General features: G+C 37.9%; 1 protein-coding gene across 2 annotated transcripts in view; it reads right to left on the minus strand.

The window, feature by feature from the left end:
- smc3 (structural maintenance of chromosomes 3) overlaps positions 1 to 22426 on the minus strand; it is a 49669-nt gene that overhangs the window by 15504 nt on the left and 11739 nt on the right. For both annotated transcript variants that reach the window (XM_061880487.1, XM_061880486.1), the window contains exons 3-24: positions 20136 to 20174; positions 19961 to 20028; positions 19805 to 19876; positions 16056 to 16135; positions 15871 to 15949; positions 15602 to 15719; positions 15148 to 15323; positions 14943 to 15023; positions 14048 to 14212; positions 13023 to 13144; positions 12432 to 12645; positions 11071 to 11174; positions 10613 to 10712; positions 10042 to 10202; positions 9170 to 9311; positions 8801 to 8951; positions 6594 to 6746; positions 4911 to 5062; positions 3883 to 4041; positions 3153 to 3260; positions 2239 to 2347; positions 1658 to 1905 (exon numbers count right to left, since the gene is read on the minus strand). In XM_061880487.1, the coding sequence (XP_061736471.1) occupies positions 1658 to 1905; positions 2239 to 2347; positions 3153 to 3260; positions 3883 to 4041; positions 4911 to 5062; positions 6594 to 6746; positions 8801 to 8951; positions 9170 to 9311; positions 10042 to 10202; positions 10613 to 10712; positions 11071 to 11174; positions 12432 to 12645; positions 13023 to 13144; positions 14048 to 14212; positions 14943 to 15023; positions 15148 to 15323; positions 15602 to 15719; positions 15871 to 15949; positions 16056 to 16135; positions 19805 to 19876; positions 19961 to 20028; positions 20136 to 20174 (2801 nt within the window). The remainder of the gene's footprint in view (positions 1 to 1657; positions 1906 to 2238; positions 2348 to 3152; positions 3261 to 3882; positions 4042 to 4910; positions 5063 to 6593; positions 6747 to 8800; positions 8952 to 9169; positions 9312 to 10041; positions 10203 to 10612; positions 10713 to 11070; positions 11175 to 12431; positions 12646 to 13022; positions 13145 to 14047; positions 14213 to 14942; positions 15024 to 15147; positions 15324 to 15601; positions 15720 to 15870; positions 15950 to 16055; positions 16136 to 19804; positions 19877 to 19960; positions 20029 to 20135; positions 20175 to 22426) is intronic.

Consider the following 22426-nt stretch of genomic DNA (forward strand, 5'->3'; position numbering starts at 1 on the left):
ATTATTATTAATAATAATTGTATTATTGACAACTTCTGTATTTTTCCGACTATAAGTTGCACTTAAAATCCTTTAATTTTCTAGAAAATCGACAGCGCGTCTTATAACCCGGTCCGCCTAATGTATGGAATAATTCTGGTTGTGCTTACTGACCTCGAAGCAATTTTATTTGAAACATGGTGTAATGATAAGTGTGACCAGTAAATGATAGTCACACATAAGAGATACGTGTAGACTGCAATATGACACCAGTAAACCCCATCAAAACTTTAAATGTTCTATAGAAAATAAAGAAGATTACACACGGCACTCAAAATCTGTCAAAATGCTCTAGTATGACTTTGAAGCCGCACCGCTTGATGGAATGTTGGCCCATTACGGCTACCGTAGTCCGAGATACAGGTATAACTATGGTGTTTGTATAAGAACTGCAAAATGGCACCCATTATTATCTGGCATTTTGTTTCACAATATTCTGCAAAACCAACTTTTCTCACCTTCTGGTACCTGCTGATGTGTATTTGAGCTCTGCATAAGTCCTGAAAATGTGCAAACATACACCAGTGTAGTCCATGCCGATGCCGTAGTCGATAAGCTTCTTTTTTTTCACTATTTTCTTGTTATGGGGCATTCACCCTCTGTTGTTGCCATTTGTAATATAAAGTAGCGTAAAGTTCTAACTTATATTTCGCTAAAAACTACCAGTATAGTGGGTTGACATAATTTATCCAAAAAAACTTTAGTTATTAGAGTTCTGGTTGGACGGATTTCCGGGTCCACATTTGTGGCCTTGTTGCACTAGTGATCCACCGATGAGAAGATGCTGCTCTGTTGTTTATTTGAGTGAAGTCTGAATGTTTTTAAAACAGTTAGCGCCATCTTTTGACACTTCTTCAACTCCCGTTCTTGCACGCTACACCCACCGCTACAACAAAGATGACGGGGAGAAGACGCTGTCCAAGGTGAGCCACGTGAATAAGACCGCCTACAAAACGGCGCATCCTGAAGCGACTGTCAGAAAGCAACTTGAAGATGGTCTCTAAAAACAAACAATCTATGCAACATTTTGACCAAGGAACCACTATTACATGTTATTTACACCACAAGGAAATGTTTTAAATTTAGAAAAAAATCATAACATGTCGCCTTTATTGCGCCTTATAATCCGGTGAGCCTTTTGTATGAAAAAAGACCTAAATAGACCTGCTCATCGGCAGTGTCCCTTATAATCTGGTGCGCCCTATGGTCCAGAATATATATAGTAATAACACTAATATTTGTTTTAAAATATACCTAAAACATTTTTGTAGAAAATATATGCATCATTGGAAATCATAGTGATCATGTCATATATGATGATACGGTATTGACCACACCCCCACCGCAAGGTATATAGTGGCTATCTAAGGGAAACTTTAGACCTTGATGACACTACAACATGAAGTGTAAATGATAAAACATTAAATATTAGGGGTATGTGAACAACCTTTATCTTGTTTACTAATGTGACAACATCCTAAAAATTTTGTAAATTAAAATCAGAAATATCAAGCAGCTAAAATGAGTCAAAAATGTCAATGTGATATTTATAAAACATTGTTAACATAGCCTAAGATATATTGACTCAGACCAGAAGAGGTGGATGTGTGTTTGGCACCTGTTTGAGTGTGAGGGTCTGGTACTTCTCAAACGCCTCCTGAGGCAGCGAGCCCAACTCTCGAATTTTCTTCATGCACTCTTCCTTCTTCTTAAGCAGCATGCCCTGCCGATTGGTCATCTTCTCCAGTTCCTTGGTGTCATGGTTGATTGCATCGTTTTGCTCCTTCTCTACGTTCTTCCAGCGGTCCATGCTCTTAATGTGGTCCTTGATCTCCACCTCTGTCTTGTCAATCAAAGTGTCCAAATCTGGGGGACGACAAATGGGTAGTTGATGAGTCATCAGATTTGATTGTGTTGTCTTTGATTCTCATATACCGGATGTTAAATAGCTAAATACACCTTAAAAGGTTACATGATAAACCAAAGAAAATCTAAATATATAAATAACGGTTTGAACACACTTTGGTTGGCGTTTAAAACCACTTGACAGCCAAAAACCACTGCACATAGCAATGTAATACAACACAATAGTATAAAAATAATAGCAAAGTAACTAAACTTGTACTTTTATTATACTGATTGATCAATGTCTTATCAACTTAGCCACCTTCATGCACTGCAAGTCGAGTGTGACCATACCTTCTGATCGGGCTAGTGTATCCTTGACTCTTTTGTTGATGCCATCCAGCTCAGATGTTGTGGCCGTGAGCACTGTGCCTCCTTCAGTCTCTCGCAACTCATTTAGTTCCTGTAATGCAAATCAAAACACATCAAAAAGAGTATTTGTAATTCCCTCCTCATTAAAAGTCAGAGCTCTGTCCAGAGCACACATTAACATGTATTTGGGTTGATCAGACCACAAGCGAGTACAAATGAATACACAGGTTTACACCTGGCCTTTTAACAGTGGTTCTAGTGACCACTTGAGCCTTGGCTCTCAATTCCCCGCTTTCTGTGCAAATACACATGTATTAATTCCCAGTGTTTAATAAGAAGACAGCAGTGTTTCCTGTGTCATCAGTTAAGGAATTGTTCAAGTGTGTATCGATTAGTAAAAAAAATGTAATTAGTAAAAAAAATGTTATGGGTGTGAAAAAAAAAAGGTTTTCAATTGAGTTGCGATTCTTATTTGTAATTATTCTTAATTGTAATAATTAAATTATTCTTAATTTAATTTCTTATTAAATCTGTTCTTTCCAGCCAGGCAAATCATATTGTTGATGTGGATGCCCATATTTGCTGTACAGATAAGTACGGTAATACAAAATTGTGTCAAGGCTGTATCATAGAAATGGCACCCAATGTTATTAAAAACGTATTGATTATAAATTGGAATTGTTTTGAATCGGGAATCGATTCTGAATTGGACCGTTACCCTCAAGAATCGAATCGTGTGATGCCCAAAGATTCCCAGGTTAAAAAAAAATTACAATGTAATTAGCATGGTTATGGATATCTTGTAGTAAGCCTACTTTAGTGAAGCACAAACAGAATATCAACAAAGCATACAATAAAAAATAGAGATTTGACAAGACATTGAAGGAACACAGTACCTGCTCCACTTGATCGAGACGCTTCCGCAAATTTTCATTAAGATACGTCTCCACTCTGGTCATGATTCCCTCCAACTTAATTCTCTCATTCAGCAACTGTCTGTTGTCCTGTGGGTGAATGAAACAATGTTACATATTTATTGGGTCACCAACGTAATAGCAACTCCTCTGTGTACTGACCCCAATTTGAAGTCATGGAAAATGTCGTAACTTTTACCGTAACTGTAAAATCTAAATTATGACCAATGACCAATACATGCAAGTGCTAATACTGCAGAAGCACACACGAAGGGATCCATGTTTTGTGGGCGAAGTCATTGTGTAACACAAGTGGGGATGACTAAGTTTATTCAGGTGAGAGCTGAAAGAAACTGGCAGACGAAAAAAAAAAGATCACAGGAACCTCCCCCACACAGCTGCCTGCTGCTCCCTTCACCTCACCCGGGTCATTTAAACGCACTTACAGAAGCACAAGAAAGAAGTGGACAATGGAGAAGAAACAAGTAAAATGATGAGGATACTACAAAACCGTATCAGGGCATCTAAAAATATTTACATATACACATTTATTTTTGCATGAAAATGACTTGGTATCCCACCAACAGCATCAGCATGAATTAAATGCATTTACTAGTTACACAAACTTCAGAGGCTTGGTGCTGCAGTTATGACTGTCAAAACGTCTGTGTTTAACTAGAATGAAGAATGAGTGAGTCAGCTAACTCCTCACCTGCTGAAGCTGTCGGATCTCATCATTAAGGTCATCCACTCGCCTCTGGTCCTCCAAGCTGAGCTGAGCAAGCAGATCTGTCCCTAGCTCAGCCTTTAGTGACTCTCTAGTGGACTCCATGGCGTGAAGGCTGGCCTCTAGACTTTGAAGACTCCGTTGCTGTAACAAACACAGAAAAAAAAAAAAAAACATCAGTAGATTGTACAGGAGAAAATATGATGCGTGAACATAAAAGTATTGGTGCTAGTGATGCAACGATTACAGATTTTGACTGTACGTTTACAGTCTGAGTAATAATCACGGTTTCACAATTATTAAGCCTTAATTATTTTCACAATAAAAAATACAAACTCGCAGACATTCAAATAACGTAACAGTACAAAATAATATACACAAAAAGTCTTTCTCTCTTGCAATTAAAAGTAACATTTGCTCTATAAACATCCTTGTGTTATGTTAGTGTTTAACACTATATTTTTAACTTACAATGCCTATACAGTAGTTTAGTCAACACAGACAGGAATCAGCAATCTAACACGTAATGGTCACTGATTGAAGACCGTGACAGGGTTACCTGTTACTGTTTGTTTACACTGAACTGATTCTACGCTACGTTGCTGATTGTAAGTGACACATTTGTATGTAATTCCCAACCAACTTGATTCTTCATTAAGTAACTTGCAACTAACATATTTAAAGCTGTTCTTATGTCTTACTGGAGATCCCGCAAACAACGCACCATGTTGGGCGTATTAAGACTTGATAGCCGCAACTTTTTTTGGCAAGCTTTGCAAATAGATGAGCCATCGTCTTCAATGGCATCATTTGTCTCCCAAAAATGTTTCCATGCTGCCGTCATACGTCATTTTTGGGGTTGGAACAATTTGCTGCTTCGTCCTGCTGCCATTTTTAAGCTAATGTGTCAATTGTAATCGTGGTTATTAGTCAGCCAGTTAATCGTTGCATCCCCAATTGGTGCTAATTCTGTAGTCAATGAAAAACAGAGAAAATATTTAACACTTGGTCACCTTTGGCATGAACGTCTTCTCAGATTGTTGCCTCTTCTCTTTCAGCATCTTCATCTCAGAAAGAATACTATCCCGGGAAGCCTTGAACTTCCTCTGTTGGGTCTCAATCTGCTGCATCTGGTTCATCAGTTGGTCGATCTCATTGTTGATACGTGGAAGCAGATGTTAAGGAAGTTGTCACAATAGAGAAGTGTTTACTGGTGGGTTTTTTAAAAAAATACTTTAGAATTAGTGAAACTACATGACATAATTGTGTGCAACATAGATTAAAACAAATAGACTGAAAACAAATGGCATTGAAATACAAATGAAAGAAAACAAGGCTTAACAAATTCAGCCGTCGGTACCGTTAATTGAATCGACAGCACTATTGATTGGTCATGACTGCTACAATCCACTTGGAGGTTTCAATGAACTCTATTAACAGGCAAATCAATGAGCTGGTGGATTAATTGATTTATATAGAAGTAGTGTAGTCTTGTTCACATTACCCTTACTGTAAACAAGATATTGAAATAAGTGCAAAATGTGATTGGCACACTGAACCAAACACAATTACACTACGTAAACAAGGCTAAAAGAATTAGGTTTTGAGGTGTTAAACAATATTAGCATGAGTTCCTCTAAAGTAGGTCTATTCAACTGGAGGCTGGTGGGCAAAATCCAGCCCGCCAAAGCTTGTCATTTGGCACACCAAACATCACCCAAATAGGCTTGAAGAAACCAATCTAACGAGGGTTGTGTATGTATGCAGAACTCCCACCATATGTGCCACAATGAAGGAGAAGTGGGCCTGGTAGAAAACTACTCATCCAACCAAAAAATAGCACATTCGACCAAAAAAAAAAAAAAAACGAAAGTCAGACTTTCAACAGCGACTGAACAACAATGTATGGAATAAGTCTCAATGGAACATAACCTTCAGGGGGACTTTCCAATGAAAGATCCAAATTTTGATGAGATTGTGTACGTCCGACCCGAGCCTTTCAGCTCTGGAAACTGCAGCCCTCTTCAATATGTAGTCGAATATCCCCGCTTTTAAGTTTGCTGTGCTCTCAGCAAAACCTAAATAAGTGACGGGTTGGATGAATCAGTGTAATCTCATGCTCATCAACGGTGCAGAGTGGACCACAATAGGCTTTTAAATAATTTAGGTCAACTGTGACTCACCACTGCGGTAGAGAAGGATGAGGTCACGCCACCTGCTGATTGGTCCTTTTTTACCTGCCGACGTGCACATATACATGACCAGGAGATGTGCGCACATACACGTGCGTTACCCGATTTACCACAACAAATGGAACATTAGGCCTAAGCAAGAGTGACTGTCTTCAAAAATATTTAGTATGCAACATAAAACCTGTCTTCACTTTTGTTAATGTACAGTCCGGCTTTGACACCAATAAGTAATGAAATTTTGTCAAATATGACATTTCCTAATCCTTTACCTGCTTCAACTCTCTTTCAGAATCTGTCAGTAAGTTACATAATATAAAAGGTCAACCATTTTTTAAAAGTAAAGGCCAGCGGAAGTGCAGCAGTTTAAGTTCTAGACTGCAGGTACAAGAGCACATTGGAGGACAAGTCCCTATAGAACACTATTCAAGGGGCAGTTCAAAATTTAGGAAAGCAAAACTACCTGTCTGAAAAATAAGGATGAGCTGTACCAACAAAAAAGGATATGTTCAATGTTCCTGCGCAGATTTTCATTGAGCTTGGCCTCCAGCTCACCCAGCTCTTCCTCAGCCTTCCTCATGTCTTTTTGCAACTCCAGGCGAGACTTTCTGGTATCGTAATAGCCGCCTGTTAAGGCTCCACGGTGACTCACCTGGTCACCTACAAGGTCACACAAATGTCAATTTCTTACAAACCTGAGAAAGATAATACAGGCAATGCTCTTCTATAAAACAACACAATTTAATCAGGCGCCATTTTTGTAGTAATTTTCTTCTGAACTTTAATCATTTTCATTTGTTTTTATGACCATCACGTCATAACTCTCCAACAGTGTTGTGAAGTAAATTATATTTCCTGGTCACCTACAAGGTCACACAAATGTCAATTTCTTACAAACCTGAGAAAGATAATACAGGCAATGCTCTTCTATAAAACAACACAATTTAATCAGGCGCCATTTTTGTAGTAATTTTCTTCTGAACTTTAATCATTTTCATTTATTTTTATGACCATCACATCATTACTCTCCAACAGTGTTGTGAAGTAAATTATATTTACATAGCGCTTTTTCTCTAGTGAATCAAAGCACTTTACAAAGTGAAACCCATTATTTACTTCAAGCTACATTTAAACCAGTGTGGGTGGCAATGGGAGCAGGTGGAGGTATATGCTCTTCTATAAAACAACACAATTTAATCAGGCGCCATTTTTGTAGTAATTTTCTTCTGAACTTTAATCATTTTCATTTGTTTTTATGACCATCACGTCATTACTCTCCAACAGTGTTGTGAAGTAAATTATATTTCCTGGTCACCTACAAGGTCACACAAATGTCAATTTCTTACAAACCTGAGAAAGATAATACAGGCAATGCTCTTCTATAAAACAACACAATTTAATCAGGCGCCATTTTTGTAGTAATTTTCTTCTGAACTTTAATCATTTTCATTTGTTTTTATGACCATCACATCAATACTCTCCAACAGTGTTGTGAAGTAAATTATATTTACATAGCGCTTTTTCTCTAGTGAATCAAAGCACTTTACAAAGTGAAACCCATTATTTACTTCAAGCTACATTTAAACCAGTGTGGGCTGCAATGGGAGCAGGTGGAGGTAAAGTGTCTTGCCCAAGAACATGAGGGGTGTGACGAGGATGTCAGAAGCTTGAATCCAACCTGGAACCCTCAAGTTGCTGGCACAGCCACAAAATTATTTTCCAGGACTTTTTCCATTCCAAGTAATTTTTCAGCCACCACAGAGACAAGTTATCACGTCATACATTGTACATACGTTGCACCCACTATTACTGTACGTACTTAGCAGAGCAGATATGAACCTGTGGTCACGGGAAAACTTACATGGGCGGACCAATACTAGCGACATGGGGGTTAGAGTTGTGCCTTGGCGCAACTACCTTAGCAAGTTTTGAAAAATCTCCAAATCTAACTACAAAATAAATTGGAAGCACTGGGTTGCAGCCCTGTTCCAACTAAAAATAGATATTTTGATTGGCTGTTAACATGGGGCGTTGTGACGACTACAAAACGCCCCACGACAACAAACAAGTGTTATGTGAAGGTAAGGTGACAACAGGCATGCATGCACATGATTATATTAAATCGCTCAAGTCAGGTCAGGATTAATATATTTTCAGATAAGAGTAGTAGGTGCTGTTCACGTTACAAGTACCGGTGCCGTACACTTATGTGTGTCCACATGTGTTACTATAATTTTTTTATTTAGCGTTTAAAATAATTAGCTGAAAATGACTGTCTAGTCTCATTGATAGTAGATTTCACATACATTTGCAATTCCAAGAAGAAAAATCCCGCCAAATACTAAAATATAGGGCTGGAGGATTATGGCAAAAATAATCACGATTATTTTGATTGATATTGTAATCACGATTGATAACACGACCAATTACTTGAAAAATATTTAAATATATAAATAACTAACAAATAAACCACAAGTAAAATAGTAATAATAAATATAAAGAACAATTGCAATATAAAATCAATAAAATTATTTTTTTCCGTACTCTGTTTACCTTTTACCACTTATTTTACCGCCGTAGAGTGTGCTTTTGGTCACATCAGTAATCCAGTAGCCTTAATTTTTGGACATTTAACTTTTTTCAGGAAAATTGGTCAATTAGGTTTTCTAGGACAAGGGAATCCTCCCCCATCGTGGAAGTGATGTAAACATTACCTTCTAGCGTGATACAGTCCATGGTGAATGCTCTGGCCAGTTGTGTTGAAACTTCCATGCTGCGGCATATCAGGGTCTTCCCAAACACATGCTTAAAGGCCTTGTCAAAGTTGGTGCTGTATCGCAGCTTGCTGATCATCGGAATGGCATCCTGATATGATAGAAATACAAGAGCGTATAAATATGGGGTAAATGCACTACATACGATAGGGTCAAATAGGATTTAATGGCAAGATCGTGTTTAATAGACATTTTGTAACAACAAAAGTACTTTAGTCATTTTTATGTCAATCATATGCCTAAAAAATTACCATGAGAACAGTAAAACTATAATAATGCTTACATTGGTAAAACTATAATAATGCTTACATTGGTCTCCGGGTAGGCAGTGTCCCTGACATCCAGCTTGCTTAGCGGCAGGAATGTGACTTCTCCAGGCAAATTCATCTTGTTGAACTCCATCAATATTTTGGTGCTGACTTCATCCGTCTCCACGATGTGGTAGAAGAGTCTAAACATGAAAACATGCAATACAAAATAAAACATTGAAAAAAGAGACAAGACTCAATTATATTAAGTGCATCGAATATTGTGCATGATCAATTATTTTTCAAAGGCATAGTAGAATGCTATCCCTTTCTATACATTTGTAACTCAAGGCAGTAATTACCAGGAGTTATCTTACCCTCTGAGAATCCTCCATTTTACTAATGTTTTCCAATGTTGTAAAAATGTCCAGAATAAATTTAACATTTCAACATATCTGTCAATGAAGATTTGAGTCAGCCTGCGATACACGTTCTTTCAGCATGGTGTCAAGCCGGTGGCTATTGCAAACATAAACAAATACCTGTGCAAGCAGATATTCTCAAACATGAACTGCATAAATTCCAAATACCACATCTGCTTCACAGATGAGAGTGTTCCAGCTAAGACGTATCATATGTTGCTTTCATTATAAGGCATATATAATGCTTAATTATTTGCACTACATCATACGTTGCCGTCATAAGTTTTAATCATTTGCACTACATTTGTTGCTGTCATAAGGCAAAAGGCTTTTAATAATTTGTGGCTACTTTTTTGGACCAATATGGCGTTTTCAACATTTTGGGTTGCCGACCCCTGACCTAATGAATGAAGGCTTCATAAAACAGATATTGTTATAGTTATACCCGATGAGGTGTTGTTTTCTAAAGAATATAAAGAAAGACAAAAATAAGGACAAAAGCAATCCCCACCTGGTACCAGCAGTCACCTCCACACAAGTGTAAAAGGCAGGCTCACACTCGAAGTTATTCATGACAATGCCGTGGTAACCATTGATCACGTGCTGGTTGATGCCCTTGCGGCGAAAATGTTCAAGGACTTTGTTGATGCTGTCGCTGCCATTCAGGATAGCCTGGAGGGAAAATAATATTGATACATTTATATTAAAAATGTGACAAAAGGATGGGTAGTTTAAAAGCAGAAACAATATGGGTAAGTCGCAACAGGGAGTTTGTCCATGAAATCACATGGCATCTTTTTTTGTTCAGTCAATATTCGACAGATTAGGCTGGCCTGTACGCAGGGTAATTAGAGTAACTGAATAAGGCAGCAAGACAAATTTGAAGTCTGTATTAAGGGGGATTAATGATTACATTTAATAACTATTGTGACATTGTGCCGTTAGATTTTTTTGCCATTTGCCAATTACACCCGATGCCTTCAAATGTTCGTGCATTTGAAAAGGTTTAAAAGATGCGTGTCGAGAAAGGAGCGCTACAGGCGCAAAACCCTGTAGAGCTGTTATGCAAGTCACATAAAGACCTTGCCGGTGGCTGCTCGAAGGAGCTGCTGTTTCTTCTCCAGGTCCTCACGTTTGGCTGCCAGGGCTTGCTGCTCTGCATTCTCCTCACGCCACAGGTAGCTGGGCAGACACACAATATCGCACATTGTTACACTTATGTCAAACCTAAAGCAAGGATACTGAAAGGCCAATCAGGGGTAAAGGCATATCAAGGAAGTAAGTGTAAAACACTAGTGTGGAAGCTAGATAAAGACACAACGAAGTACATTAATGTATTGTTCCAAAACAGACATAAGGGTCTTATTGCAGAACAAAACAAAAAAATAGTAAATTGTTGTATTACAAAATACTAGCTATGGATGATTTATAATTATGTGCCTCTAAAAATGCAGTTACTATAGCATGTTTTCACCCAGTGTCTCCATTTTTAACGGTTTTGTCTTTTGAATTATACAACAATTTAAGACAAGATACTTACTTTCTTTCACTCTGCAGCTCGTCTTTCCGGTTCTTCACTTCATAGTACTTTTTGTCCAGCTCCTCAACTCGGGTCTTGACCTCGTTTAGATCTTGATCAAGTTTCTGCAGAGACAAATTAAAGTGTGGCAAGGCAAAAATATTCATTTGTTTATTCATTGATTTATTTTGTAAGGAAAAAATAAACATTACATATTCATATTTGATATGACCGATATATTGTATCGAGCCAAAATTGTTTAAATCGATTGATTTTATCGATACTTTAAAAAGGAAAATGTTAGAATTAAGAACGGATAATTTAATATGAAGTATAGCACTTTTAACAATAAGGACGTTAACCGTTAAGTCTGTCTGGCCATCTGTGGCGTCATCAAAACAATGGCGGATACCTACGGTAGCCGAAAAAGGTTAGAACAAACGCAAACATCACAAGACTATATTTTAATAAATTACAACACAAAAACTCAGCTACAGCACAATTGCAAAATCCAAAACAAAAACGACACGATAACATAATGCCTCAATTTTAAGCCCAAAAAATACACGATCGACAACAGAAGTGACAGCGTAGCAAATTATGGCCAGGCACCCATTTTCGTAACAACATGAAAATGTACATAGGCAAAAATAATAGAAGAAATTTATCAAGGAGGCTATGACAATTAGGAAGCGAGGGGCCAACACCATCAATAGGAATGATAGGGAACGCATGCTTCCGCACAATTGGCACGCGGTTCTTAATCAGCAACGCCGGGGTGGAGGACAAATACCGTATGGCCGGGTCGGGGAAGTTTATTTAGCAGGAAAATTTACTCTTAAAAGGTTGGTTACTATACTTTTATTGAAAGTTGCTTGAATGTTGAAAATGTGAGCAGAATATATTTCCTCTTGTTAATTCAGCCTGAAGTGTTGGTTGCATTTTATTCACATATGATGTGAATGCATTGGCCGTTATTTTTGTGTTTACTTGCTTGTGTCCATAATTCATTTATATCCAACTCCATTACAAGATATAAAAGGAATGTAGGAAACTTCACTTACAGAGCGTAGTATCAAATATTTATTTTACAATCACATCCTTTTTTTTTTTTGCTAAATAAGTTACTGAATCGTTTCAGATTGTATCGTTCTAAAAATACATTTAGTCTCTGAATCACACCGGCCACCACAAACTCTGAATTGGATCGTTGTGACAACGTATTGTTGCACTCCTTATATTTAAAAAAGAAATGGAAAGAAGTATTTGTGGTAAAGTTATTCTATACCCCCCTCCACCTGTTGATATAATGTGTTATTTTCGCTGGACATTTTTACAACATGCTGTTGCTATAAAAAGTACTATTTCTACAATATACTTACACTATACTGTTCCAAGTTTTTCTCTTTGTTGGTCTCTGTGTCCTCCAGATCTTTGTTGATGGCTGCAATCTGCCTTTTTTTATCATTAATGGCCTGGTCTAGCGACTTCAGCTCTTTCTTTATCCATTTATCCCTTTCCTCTTTGGAGGTGAACTGACTGCCACGTCCCTGCTTGGCATACAAGTCTGTCCTCTCTTGAGTAGCCTGGGCCAGTCTAGAAAATATTGTCAGGCAAAACATCTCACCAAACAGAATTTACTGATTGATTATATTGTAAGTCAAACGTAATAACAACAAATGTATTATCATGTTGACAATTGGTAGTCATTTGAAATCAAGAATGTCCATGTTCTCCAATGGTAATCTACTAGAAAAAAGCCTTGGCATGTAGAAAATATATTTTTCCATTAAAATATCAGAAGGTACAGGAGTGTATTTATAGATCTAAGTGTATATAATAACATTATGCACCCACCTAATGACCTCCCACTGCCACTGTCAAAATACAATTAAATAAGATGACTAACTCTTGAAACTAGGGCTGCTCCCCAGTTGCTTGGGGAACTAAAGCTGTGAGTGAGTCATCTCTACCTGGAGATACCCCGCTCTTCTTTTTCTTTCACCATATTGAATTTTGGCTCCGTCTCCTGTAGTTCTTTTTGTTTCTCCTCGATTTTCTCCAGCAACTTCTGACGCTCTTTCAAAAGGCGTTTCTAGTGGAGTGCATCGTTTACAACACAAGTTAAATAATGAATTAAAGAAAAAGGGAAAAAGAGTAATCATGAAAACAATATCTCACATGCATGTCTGGCTATTGAGCAGTATGAATCAGGATGAGTTCACTGCACAATCTGTCAATATATGTTGCGGTATTTTAAACGATGCAGCTACAATTCAAAAGCAGTAAGACTGAAATAATGGTTTGCCTTTGGCTTTGCACGCTTTCTTCTAGCTTCACATGACTATCAAATGCTGAAAATAGAATCTTTGTAGACTGAGAAAAGTGATACATTAAGTTGGTCAACCCTCAAATAATCATTAAGGCTACAGATGGTGCTGGAACTTTTCCATTTGCTCCAATAACATTTGGCAGATTCTAAGCCAGCAGTCTGCCTGGGACCCATCATGGTGTTCACAAAAACGAAGCCAATAAAGCTGCTGTGTATGCTCGTCATACTCACACGTGCACACAAGTACACTGTAAATATGAGACCATACGGACAGTGAGTCATACCAGCTCTGCAAACATAAACCCATGCCAGTAAAAGACGTATAGTTTGATTAAGCAGGATGCTGCTTCGGTCTCTTAAATCACAAATAGCAACACAAGAAGAGCCTTTTTAAAAGAACTGATTTGATTTCATTACGAGCGTAGATGGTTATCATTAAAGAATACAATTAGATGCCAGGAAATTTGTTACATAATCTAATTACCGAGATATCTCATTGGAATAACAAAGACAAATGTCTAGAAGCAATTGTAGCTGAGGCAAACAAATAAAAAGCTGAACAATTGTGCAGATGATGGGGCTGTGAGTAAGGGGTACACATGCAGCGATGCAAGGGAAGCGAGTGTTGATAGTGAGCACAGTGACGCAGATGGGAGGCTTCCATACCCTCTGTTCGCTGTTGCCTGCCAGCTCATCCTGCAGGTCCTTGGCCTTCAGCTCTAGTTTGGTCCTCTGTTTAATCTGCTCCTGGCGCTCAGCCGACAATTGCTCCCTCTCTTCCTTCATGGCCGAGATCTTGGATTTTAATTCTCGTACAACACGCTCTGTCTCCTACACAAGGGCAGTTAGAGGAGCAGTTATTGCTATTCAATTCATTCATATGAGTTTAACTTCAGTTGACTTTTTAGGAAGGCACTCCATTATTATAAATTAATGTGCCCAAAAAATTGTCAGTAGTGTTTTTTGTAAGGCTTGAGTATCGTTCACAAAATAGGATTATATCATACGTTTGTTATTTACCAAGCAGTAAAGTTTTTCTGTATAATTTTAACAACTTTGTAAAAAGCATTTAAAACATTGATCACGATAAAAAAAACTTGTTAAGAGCACTACCAGATGGTTGTAGGACTGCCAGCGTTAGAGGCTTCTGCCACCAACCCAACAAAGCAAACATTTGGCATGGTTTTTCTCTCCCCTACTGTTTAAAACTTCTTTAAACTCAAAAGAGTATGAAATAGACCCAATGAGAGTTTGTTGATTGGTTAATTCAGCAGTTCTCGGTTATTTTCTGACAAGCTACCCCAGGGGACATATTTTAAACAATTTAAACATTAGGAACCTGATAATATTTATCTATTCGTACAAACACTGACACAAAGTTGCTGGCACAACATTTCTGCATACAATACCAACTATTAAAAACATATTTATAAATTGAGACACACATGTACAAAGTTTTGGTAAATTGTCACTACCTCAAAAGGAAAAACAGGAATGGAATGGGAAGGACATCAATTAACTTACACGGTTACATTAAAGTAGTTTCTATTTATTTTTTTACCTCTACTTTGTCTCTGGCATCTTGCTGAGCATCACGTAACTGTCTGGATTTATCCCCACACGTCTCTCTCTTGGAGGACAGCTGAAGAAAACACAACACAAAAATATTATATGTTGTAATTTTGATGACTTCTAAATATTCAAATAAGCAAGGAAAAAACTATAGAAGTGATCTGGAATGGCGGTAATATTTTAACAACAATTACCTCGTCCAGTTTAGCACGGGTTTCATTGAGCTCTTGGTTGTAGATGGTGTACTCAAGGGCCCTTCTCATCTTGTCCCACTTTTGGTATTGAGCAAGTTCCTCTTTCTCATCTTCCAGAGTGTGCAGACGCTCCTCAATGTACTTTAACAGTTCATTGATTTTTTCCCTCTTTCCCTCTGATGAACACAATCATTATTATTATTATTTACTGCTAAAAGGGACACAAACAGGGTAACTGATTAAGTGGCATAATTATCTAAGGAAGTACAGTATATTGTCATTTTTATTGGTGACAAAATTGGATTGTGTCAAAACAGCTTATTTTCCATTCATCCATTTTCTACTGCTTGTCTTATTTTGCCTCCAGTATTGTCAATCTGACCCCCCCCCCCTCCCTCCACCAAAGCAACACAATGGGAGATAGTGTGTCGTTATATCATGGCTTGGAACCCACCTGTTTCTTTCATGAGTGAAATACTCTCCTCTTTGCGTTCATCATACACTCGTGTTCCTGCTACCTCTCTCAATAGTTTCAGACGCTGGGAGTCAGGAGCGGTGGCCATTTGGTTGATCTGGGTCAGATATGATAAAGATTTGTCAAGTGCAACATTACAAATGTTGTGCCTATCATTATTTTATCGAATCTCACATCTGATGACTTATTGACTGTTATTGATTTTGACGAGGTAACAACACTTATGATACACGTTCAAGTTTGATCACCTTGCCCTGCTTGACAATGTAGTAGGGGTTGCAGCGGGAGAAGCCAGCACTTTCCAGAAGGTTCATCACGTCATTCTTACTGCACCAATCACAGACACCATCAAACATGTGATTACATGAAATCACTGACTCACTATATCCTGTGATTACAAGGACATGGCCAGTTGTTATGCAGTAACACTTACGTCACCATCTTCTTGTCCAAAAAATACTGGTCCTTCTTTGCGCCGATGACACGACGAAGGGAGACTTCCTCTTTGTCAATCTGGGGGGGTCGACACAATCACAAATGGCTGCTTGTGATCATATTTTTTTACACCAAATTGATTTTCCAATTTAGGGAACATGCCTTTAATGAAAAAAAGTAATAGGAAGTAGGACAACACACTGTGACGGTGACAATTTAGATAAATGATTTAACTTGTTTGATCTTACAAATAACTTTCATTCCTGAGAACTTAATAAAAACAATAATTACAACAAAAGATGTTAGAAATTGCTGTAAAACGAAAAGAGGGTAGGATCAAATAAACTGCTGCTGCTTCCTACTTCTTTTCGAAAATATAGGGCCGAGAAACTGGAAATACGTACCATATTGTAACTGTATGCATGTGCGAAATAAACTAATGCAATAACCATATTTTTTTGGTACAACTTGCTATTAATGTATTATAGCTGCATTAAAAAAATAATAATGAGTCACGATTTTTCTTGCTTAGAATTGACATTGCAATTCTCTTGAACTATTTTGTTTACACTTGCGTGTGCACCTACATGACACTTTTTAAAACTGATTATCATTATTTTTAGACTGCTCGTTGTCTGGTTCTGCTTTAAAGGGAACCATTTATGCAAAACAAACTTTTCTTACCTATTGGTGCCTGTTCTGTATTTGGGATCTGTATAAGTCCCAAAAATTTTAAACCATGAAGGTATGGCGAAGATATTTATAAAACAATCTTGCCTTTTCCCCTAATTGAACTGTTAGGAATTTGTTCAATTTGACGTTTTTCTTATTTGTGATATCCCCATATATGGCAAGGTTTTGCTCGTTTGCCAGCGACATAAAGCTAACACTACAAATAGAATTGTGTTTGCTCGCAGAGCCTGCCACACAAGCTAATCCCTGACTAACAGCTACAAAAAATACAGACTAAAACTACTGTAATTTCAATCATGCACCTAGAGACCCCATTTTCATTCACCGCTAAAAGACACGGCAAAACACAGTATGTAATGTTTTATTAGGCTCAAGAAATGTGTCCTACAATTATATACTCTGAGAAGTACACTGCATTCTTTGTAATGTGTGCCTTTTGTGCATAATCTTATTTTTTCACTTGTTTGCACAAACTGAGCACACTCCGCAATGGCATATTTATTATTAAGTCACCCCTTTGTCTTTTGTACATTTTAGTTAATACTGATGATTTACTTTTAAGTTTCATTTAGAAATTAAAGCCAAGTTCACAGATGTTTAAAATAATAAGTGCAATAAAAAATGTTTACATAACGTTGTGAATAATCTTGATTATTAATCATGATTTCAATATTAATGAATACATTGGAATTATTATTTTGGCCATAATTGCGCAACTCTATTTTAAGGGCTGCGTCAGATGGACTGTGGTGTGAAGCAGGAATAGCCGTGTGTTTCAGCTCGGGTTGTACGGTATACCAGTATTAGTACAGTACCGCGATACTAATGAATCATATTTGGTACTATACGGCGATACTAATGAATCATATTCAGTACTATACAGCCTCTAAAAAGTACTGTGTTTTTTTTTAGCACTTAGCCTTTTATTTCTTTTAAATGGACAACATTTTAATAGGCATTAAAATTTTTGGAACAGCTGAATGAGCAGCATTTAGAAGTCGATGAAACATTAAATAAATATGTGTTCGCTTTATTATCCGATTAGTGGACAAATTGTTAAAATAATCGTAATCTAATCCACTATCAAAATAATCGTTAGTTGCAGCCCTAGCGTACTGAGAGAGGGGGACGCAAAAACAGGCTGGACAAGCTGGTAAGGAAGGCCCGTAACGTGGTGGGAGTGGAGCTAGACTCTCTGGCGGTGGTGTCAGAGAGAAGTCTAGCAACACCTCCCACCCACTACACTCGAACCTGGCAGATAGAATGAGCACATTCAGTGGAAGGCTCAGATTCCCAAAATTCAACATGGAACAACACAGGATGTCCATACCGACAGCCATCAGACCGTATAATGCTTATGTTCCTTTTTGACTTTTCTTAAATGTATAATAGACTGTACTTACATTATTCACATGTGAATAATGCTGTATAATAGACTATTGATGTTATTCAACTGTGAATAATGCTGTATAAAAGACTATCTGTATTATTCACATGTAAAAATACCTAAATGTTTATTGTCTGTTGTGAGTGAACTGTGATGCTGAATTTATCCTAGGGATCAATTAAGTAGTTTATATTATATTCTAATATATAATTTTGGCTGCATTTCTGACAGTTGTTTGTCTCCCTTATAGACCGCAGCAAATGTTACCCAGCTTGCAAAGATTGTAATAAATCCATTAGAAAAAGACAGCCTGCCGTTTCCTTTAACTTGACACACATGGATACCCTTGGCAATTGTAAGCCCGTATTTTTCAGGAGTAATCTCACCCTCTGAAAAGCCTTCGTTTTACTAATGTATTCCAATGTTGCAAAAATGTGTAAAATAAATATTAACTTTCAACATCATGTGTTGCCGTCATTGTAAGACTTATGTAGAGATTTAATTTTTTCCGGCTCCGGACAGATTTTTCTTTGGTATTTTTGGTCCAGTACGGCTCTTTCAACATTTTGGGTTTGCCGACGACTGGGCTATACCGTATGTATCCATGTATACAATTTCAAATAAAATACCCTCATTTTCAGTTTTATATTTTGCCGTGGCGAATTGGCGAACAATAATCAGTGGCTGAATAAAGGGATCACCACTGGTGATTTATTTATCTCTGTGCGTCACCCATCTTTTCGTGACGCAAAATATGCAACGTCAACATATTTACTGTACATCACCGATGACAATGACAACTTTTTATTTGAATGTTTTTGAGTAGGTTTATCTTCTTCCGTTCTAATTTGTAAGTTTAGTGTTTATTTTCATGCTAAAGGAAAACAACGGTTTTGAATGTGTCAGGTCCGACAGTGACACCACGCAAATTCACTTCATGTTGTCATATTGCTTCAATATCTCTCTGTCTAAGAGAGCGCAGCCTGTAGGGTTTTATGTGCACAATTGAATATCTTAGTTGCTCAAACAGTAAAGTGTTTATACAAGTTTTGATTGTGAAATGCTTTTAAAGGGGAAATATTTTATTTATGTAAGCATTCAAGCTAGCTAGCATTAGTTTGCTTTTCCAGTTAATGAGCTGTTTCAACAGCGTGTGAGTTTATCAAAGTGTTATCAATCACTTTTTTGCAATAATTTTAATTTAAAACGAGAATACTAACCGTGGGAAGTTTTACTGCGGTTCATTATTATGCCATTTATCGTTACTTCCCTATTGACAAATTGCCCCTGCCCTACCTCATTTGGGTCTTTCTTACCTCCAGATGTGCACATACTACAGTGAATTCAAAATGTAAAAAATAATAGTTATAATAAACAAGATTTCAGCCTTGAGATGCAGAAAGTTATCTGCAATGGCTTGAAAAAAAAAATGGTGTTTCCTTAATTAATATCTTAATATCATATGGCAATGTTATGTTGTGATACATCATATAATGTGTAAGGTTTTGAGTTTAAGGAAGGAACTAACTATGCAAATTAGATCTTAAGGAGAAATTGTCTAACCCAAACAGTGATACATTTCTGACTTGAATTTGTACGATAGACTTTATATAATTCGTTGACTGCACAAGCAGGCAAAAACAACACAAAACTTTTGTCTGTCTTACCGGTAGACGGTTGTCAGAGTTGTCAAATATAATTTCCACAAATGCAGAAATAACACGAGGCCCAGTTCCCTCCTACAGATACATCATGGAGGGATATAATTGACTTACTTATACAAATTAATGTTAAAAATTGTGACAGAGCTTGCAGGTACTTACATGGAGCAAGGCCAAGCGCTGTTCAGGTCGAAGATGGCTGAACTCATCACTGAGCACAAACTGAATGGCTGAGAAGGATAAGGACAACAAAAAAAGAGTCAACAGTTGCCTCCAAATGAAAGAACTGACTTCCGGTACGTTGTTGTTCAGAAACATTTCATGGGGGCTCACTTACCATAGAAAAAGTTACTTTTTCCTGATCCATTTCGCCCAACTATGAGAGAAGAAACAATATCAGGAGAACGTTGTCACAAAAAACAATGCAAGTTCAGCTCAATAAATTAGAATGCAAAGTATTCAATTCAGACTATGGCTACGTTCACACAGAAAGATAGGATGTCCGATTTGTTTGTTCAATCCATTCCATAATTTAATTCCACATACTGATATACTAAAGCAACGATTCTCCAACTGTGATACGTTTGATATATCGCCTGGGCGATATGGCCTAAAAATACAATATCCGATTTTTTCACAAAAAATAAGGTCAACAATTGTTTTCCCTACTTTTTAAAGAAACCAATGAATGACAGAGATGACATTGACATTAATAAAGTGCAAACTTAAAACTTCTGTCTTGAAAAAAGATTTCTGTAAATGAAAATGTAGCATTACACATTGCATGTAAATACATTCCAATAAATCAATAAATACACCAATAATCTTTGAAAATTATTACAGATCAATCACACCAATAAAGTGAACATTTGAAAAAATTCAGTATTATACATTGTATGCAAATAAATAACATAGAGATTGTTATATAATTTTAGTAAGTTGATAAACACAGGCTTTTCCACAAAGTATCGTGGGCTCCTTGTTAGTGTGTACTGATGTTAGAAACAATTTACAAATCATTGCGCATGTAATATATCACCATATTGATGATTATATGCATTACAATTGCCAAGAGATTTGCAGCAGCACACGCGGGTACCAGCTGTCCGATTTGGATGTGCACAGCGACTACTTTAGTGATTGCTCTGTGCATTGTTTTCCATATTGTACATGGTACCTTGTGTGAAGGATTTCAACACAGTAAGCTACCTCATAGTTGGAGTTTGTTGTTGTTGCGTCCTCGTTCACCTAGTAAAGAATTGCATTTCCCACCACTCGACTCGTCGTTTCAGATGCTAGAAGAGGTTTGTTGTGCTGCTGCCTTTTTCAAACAAACTTTGCAACGTGCGGTCACTTGTTCCACACCTGTTGTCCTAAATATAAAGCGCTGGCTTTGCTTTTCCTTTCTTTGAAACCAACATCTTGTTCTCGTTAGCATTAGCAAGTAAGGGGGTGGGTGAGGGCTACAGAAGCTGATGTTCCATCCATCCATTTTCTACCGCTTGTCCCTTATGGGGTTGTGGGGGGTCGCTGGAGCCTATCGCAGCTGCATTCGGGGTACACCCTGGACAAGTCGCCACCTCATCACAGGGCCAACACAAATAGACAGAGAACATTCACACTCACATTCACACACTAGGGCCAATTTTTAGTCTTGCCAATCAACCTATCCCCAGGTGCATGTCTTGTGATGTTGGCAAAAAATATTAATATATATTAATTAGTTCTCATGAAAATCATGGCAATAATATTGTCTGTCGGCAATAATTTGTTGGTAAACAATATCTTCCCAAAAAAAAAATGCATTTGACCAGGCCTAGTTGTACATGCGTACAAGTGTTTTAAAGGCCTATTGAAACCCACTACTACCCACCACGCAGTCTGATAGTTTATATATCAATGATGAAATATTAACATTGCAACACATGCAAATACGGCCTTTTTAGTTTACTAAATTGCAATTTTAAATTTCTCGGGAGTTTTTTCTTGAAAACGTCGCGTAATGATGACGTGTACGCTTGACGTCACGGGCTGTTAGGAATATGAGCGCTGCGCACACACAGTTAAGTCGTCTGCTTTAATGGCATAATTACACAGTATTTTGGAGATCCATCCATCATCTTCCGCTTATCCGAGGTCGGGTCGCGGGGGCAACAGCCTAAGCAGGGAAACCCAGACTTCCCTCTCCCCAGCCACTTCGTCTAGCTCTTCCCGGGGGATCCCGAGGCGTTCCCAGGCCAGCCGGGAGACATAGTCTTCCCAACGTGTCCTGGGTCTTCCCCGTGGCCTCCTACCGGTTGGACGTGCCCTAAACACCTCCCTAGGGAGGCGTTCGGGTGGCATCCTGACCAGATGCCCGAACCACCTCATCTGGCTCCTCTCGATGTGGAGGAGCAGCGGCTTTACTTTGAGTTCCTCCCGGATGGCAGAGCATCTCACCCTATCTCTAAGTGGGAGCCCCGCCACCCGGCGGAGGAAACTCATTTCGGCCGCTTGTACCCGTGATCTTATCCTTTCGGTCATGACCCAAAGCTCATGACCATAGGTGAGGATGGGAACGTAGATCGACCGGTAAATTGAGAGCTTTGCCTTCCGGCTCAGCTCCTTCTTCACCACAACGGATCGGTA

Source organism: Nerophis ophidion, linkage group LG20 (genome assembly GCF_033978795.1).
Source record: "Nerophis ophidion isolate RoL-2023_Sa linkage group LG20, RoL_Noph_v1.0, whole genome shotgun sequence".
In the NCBI taxonomy this organism is placed as follows: Eukaryota; Metazoa; Chordata; class Actinopteri; order Syngnathiformes; family Syngnathidae; genus Nerophis; species Nerophis ophidion.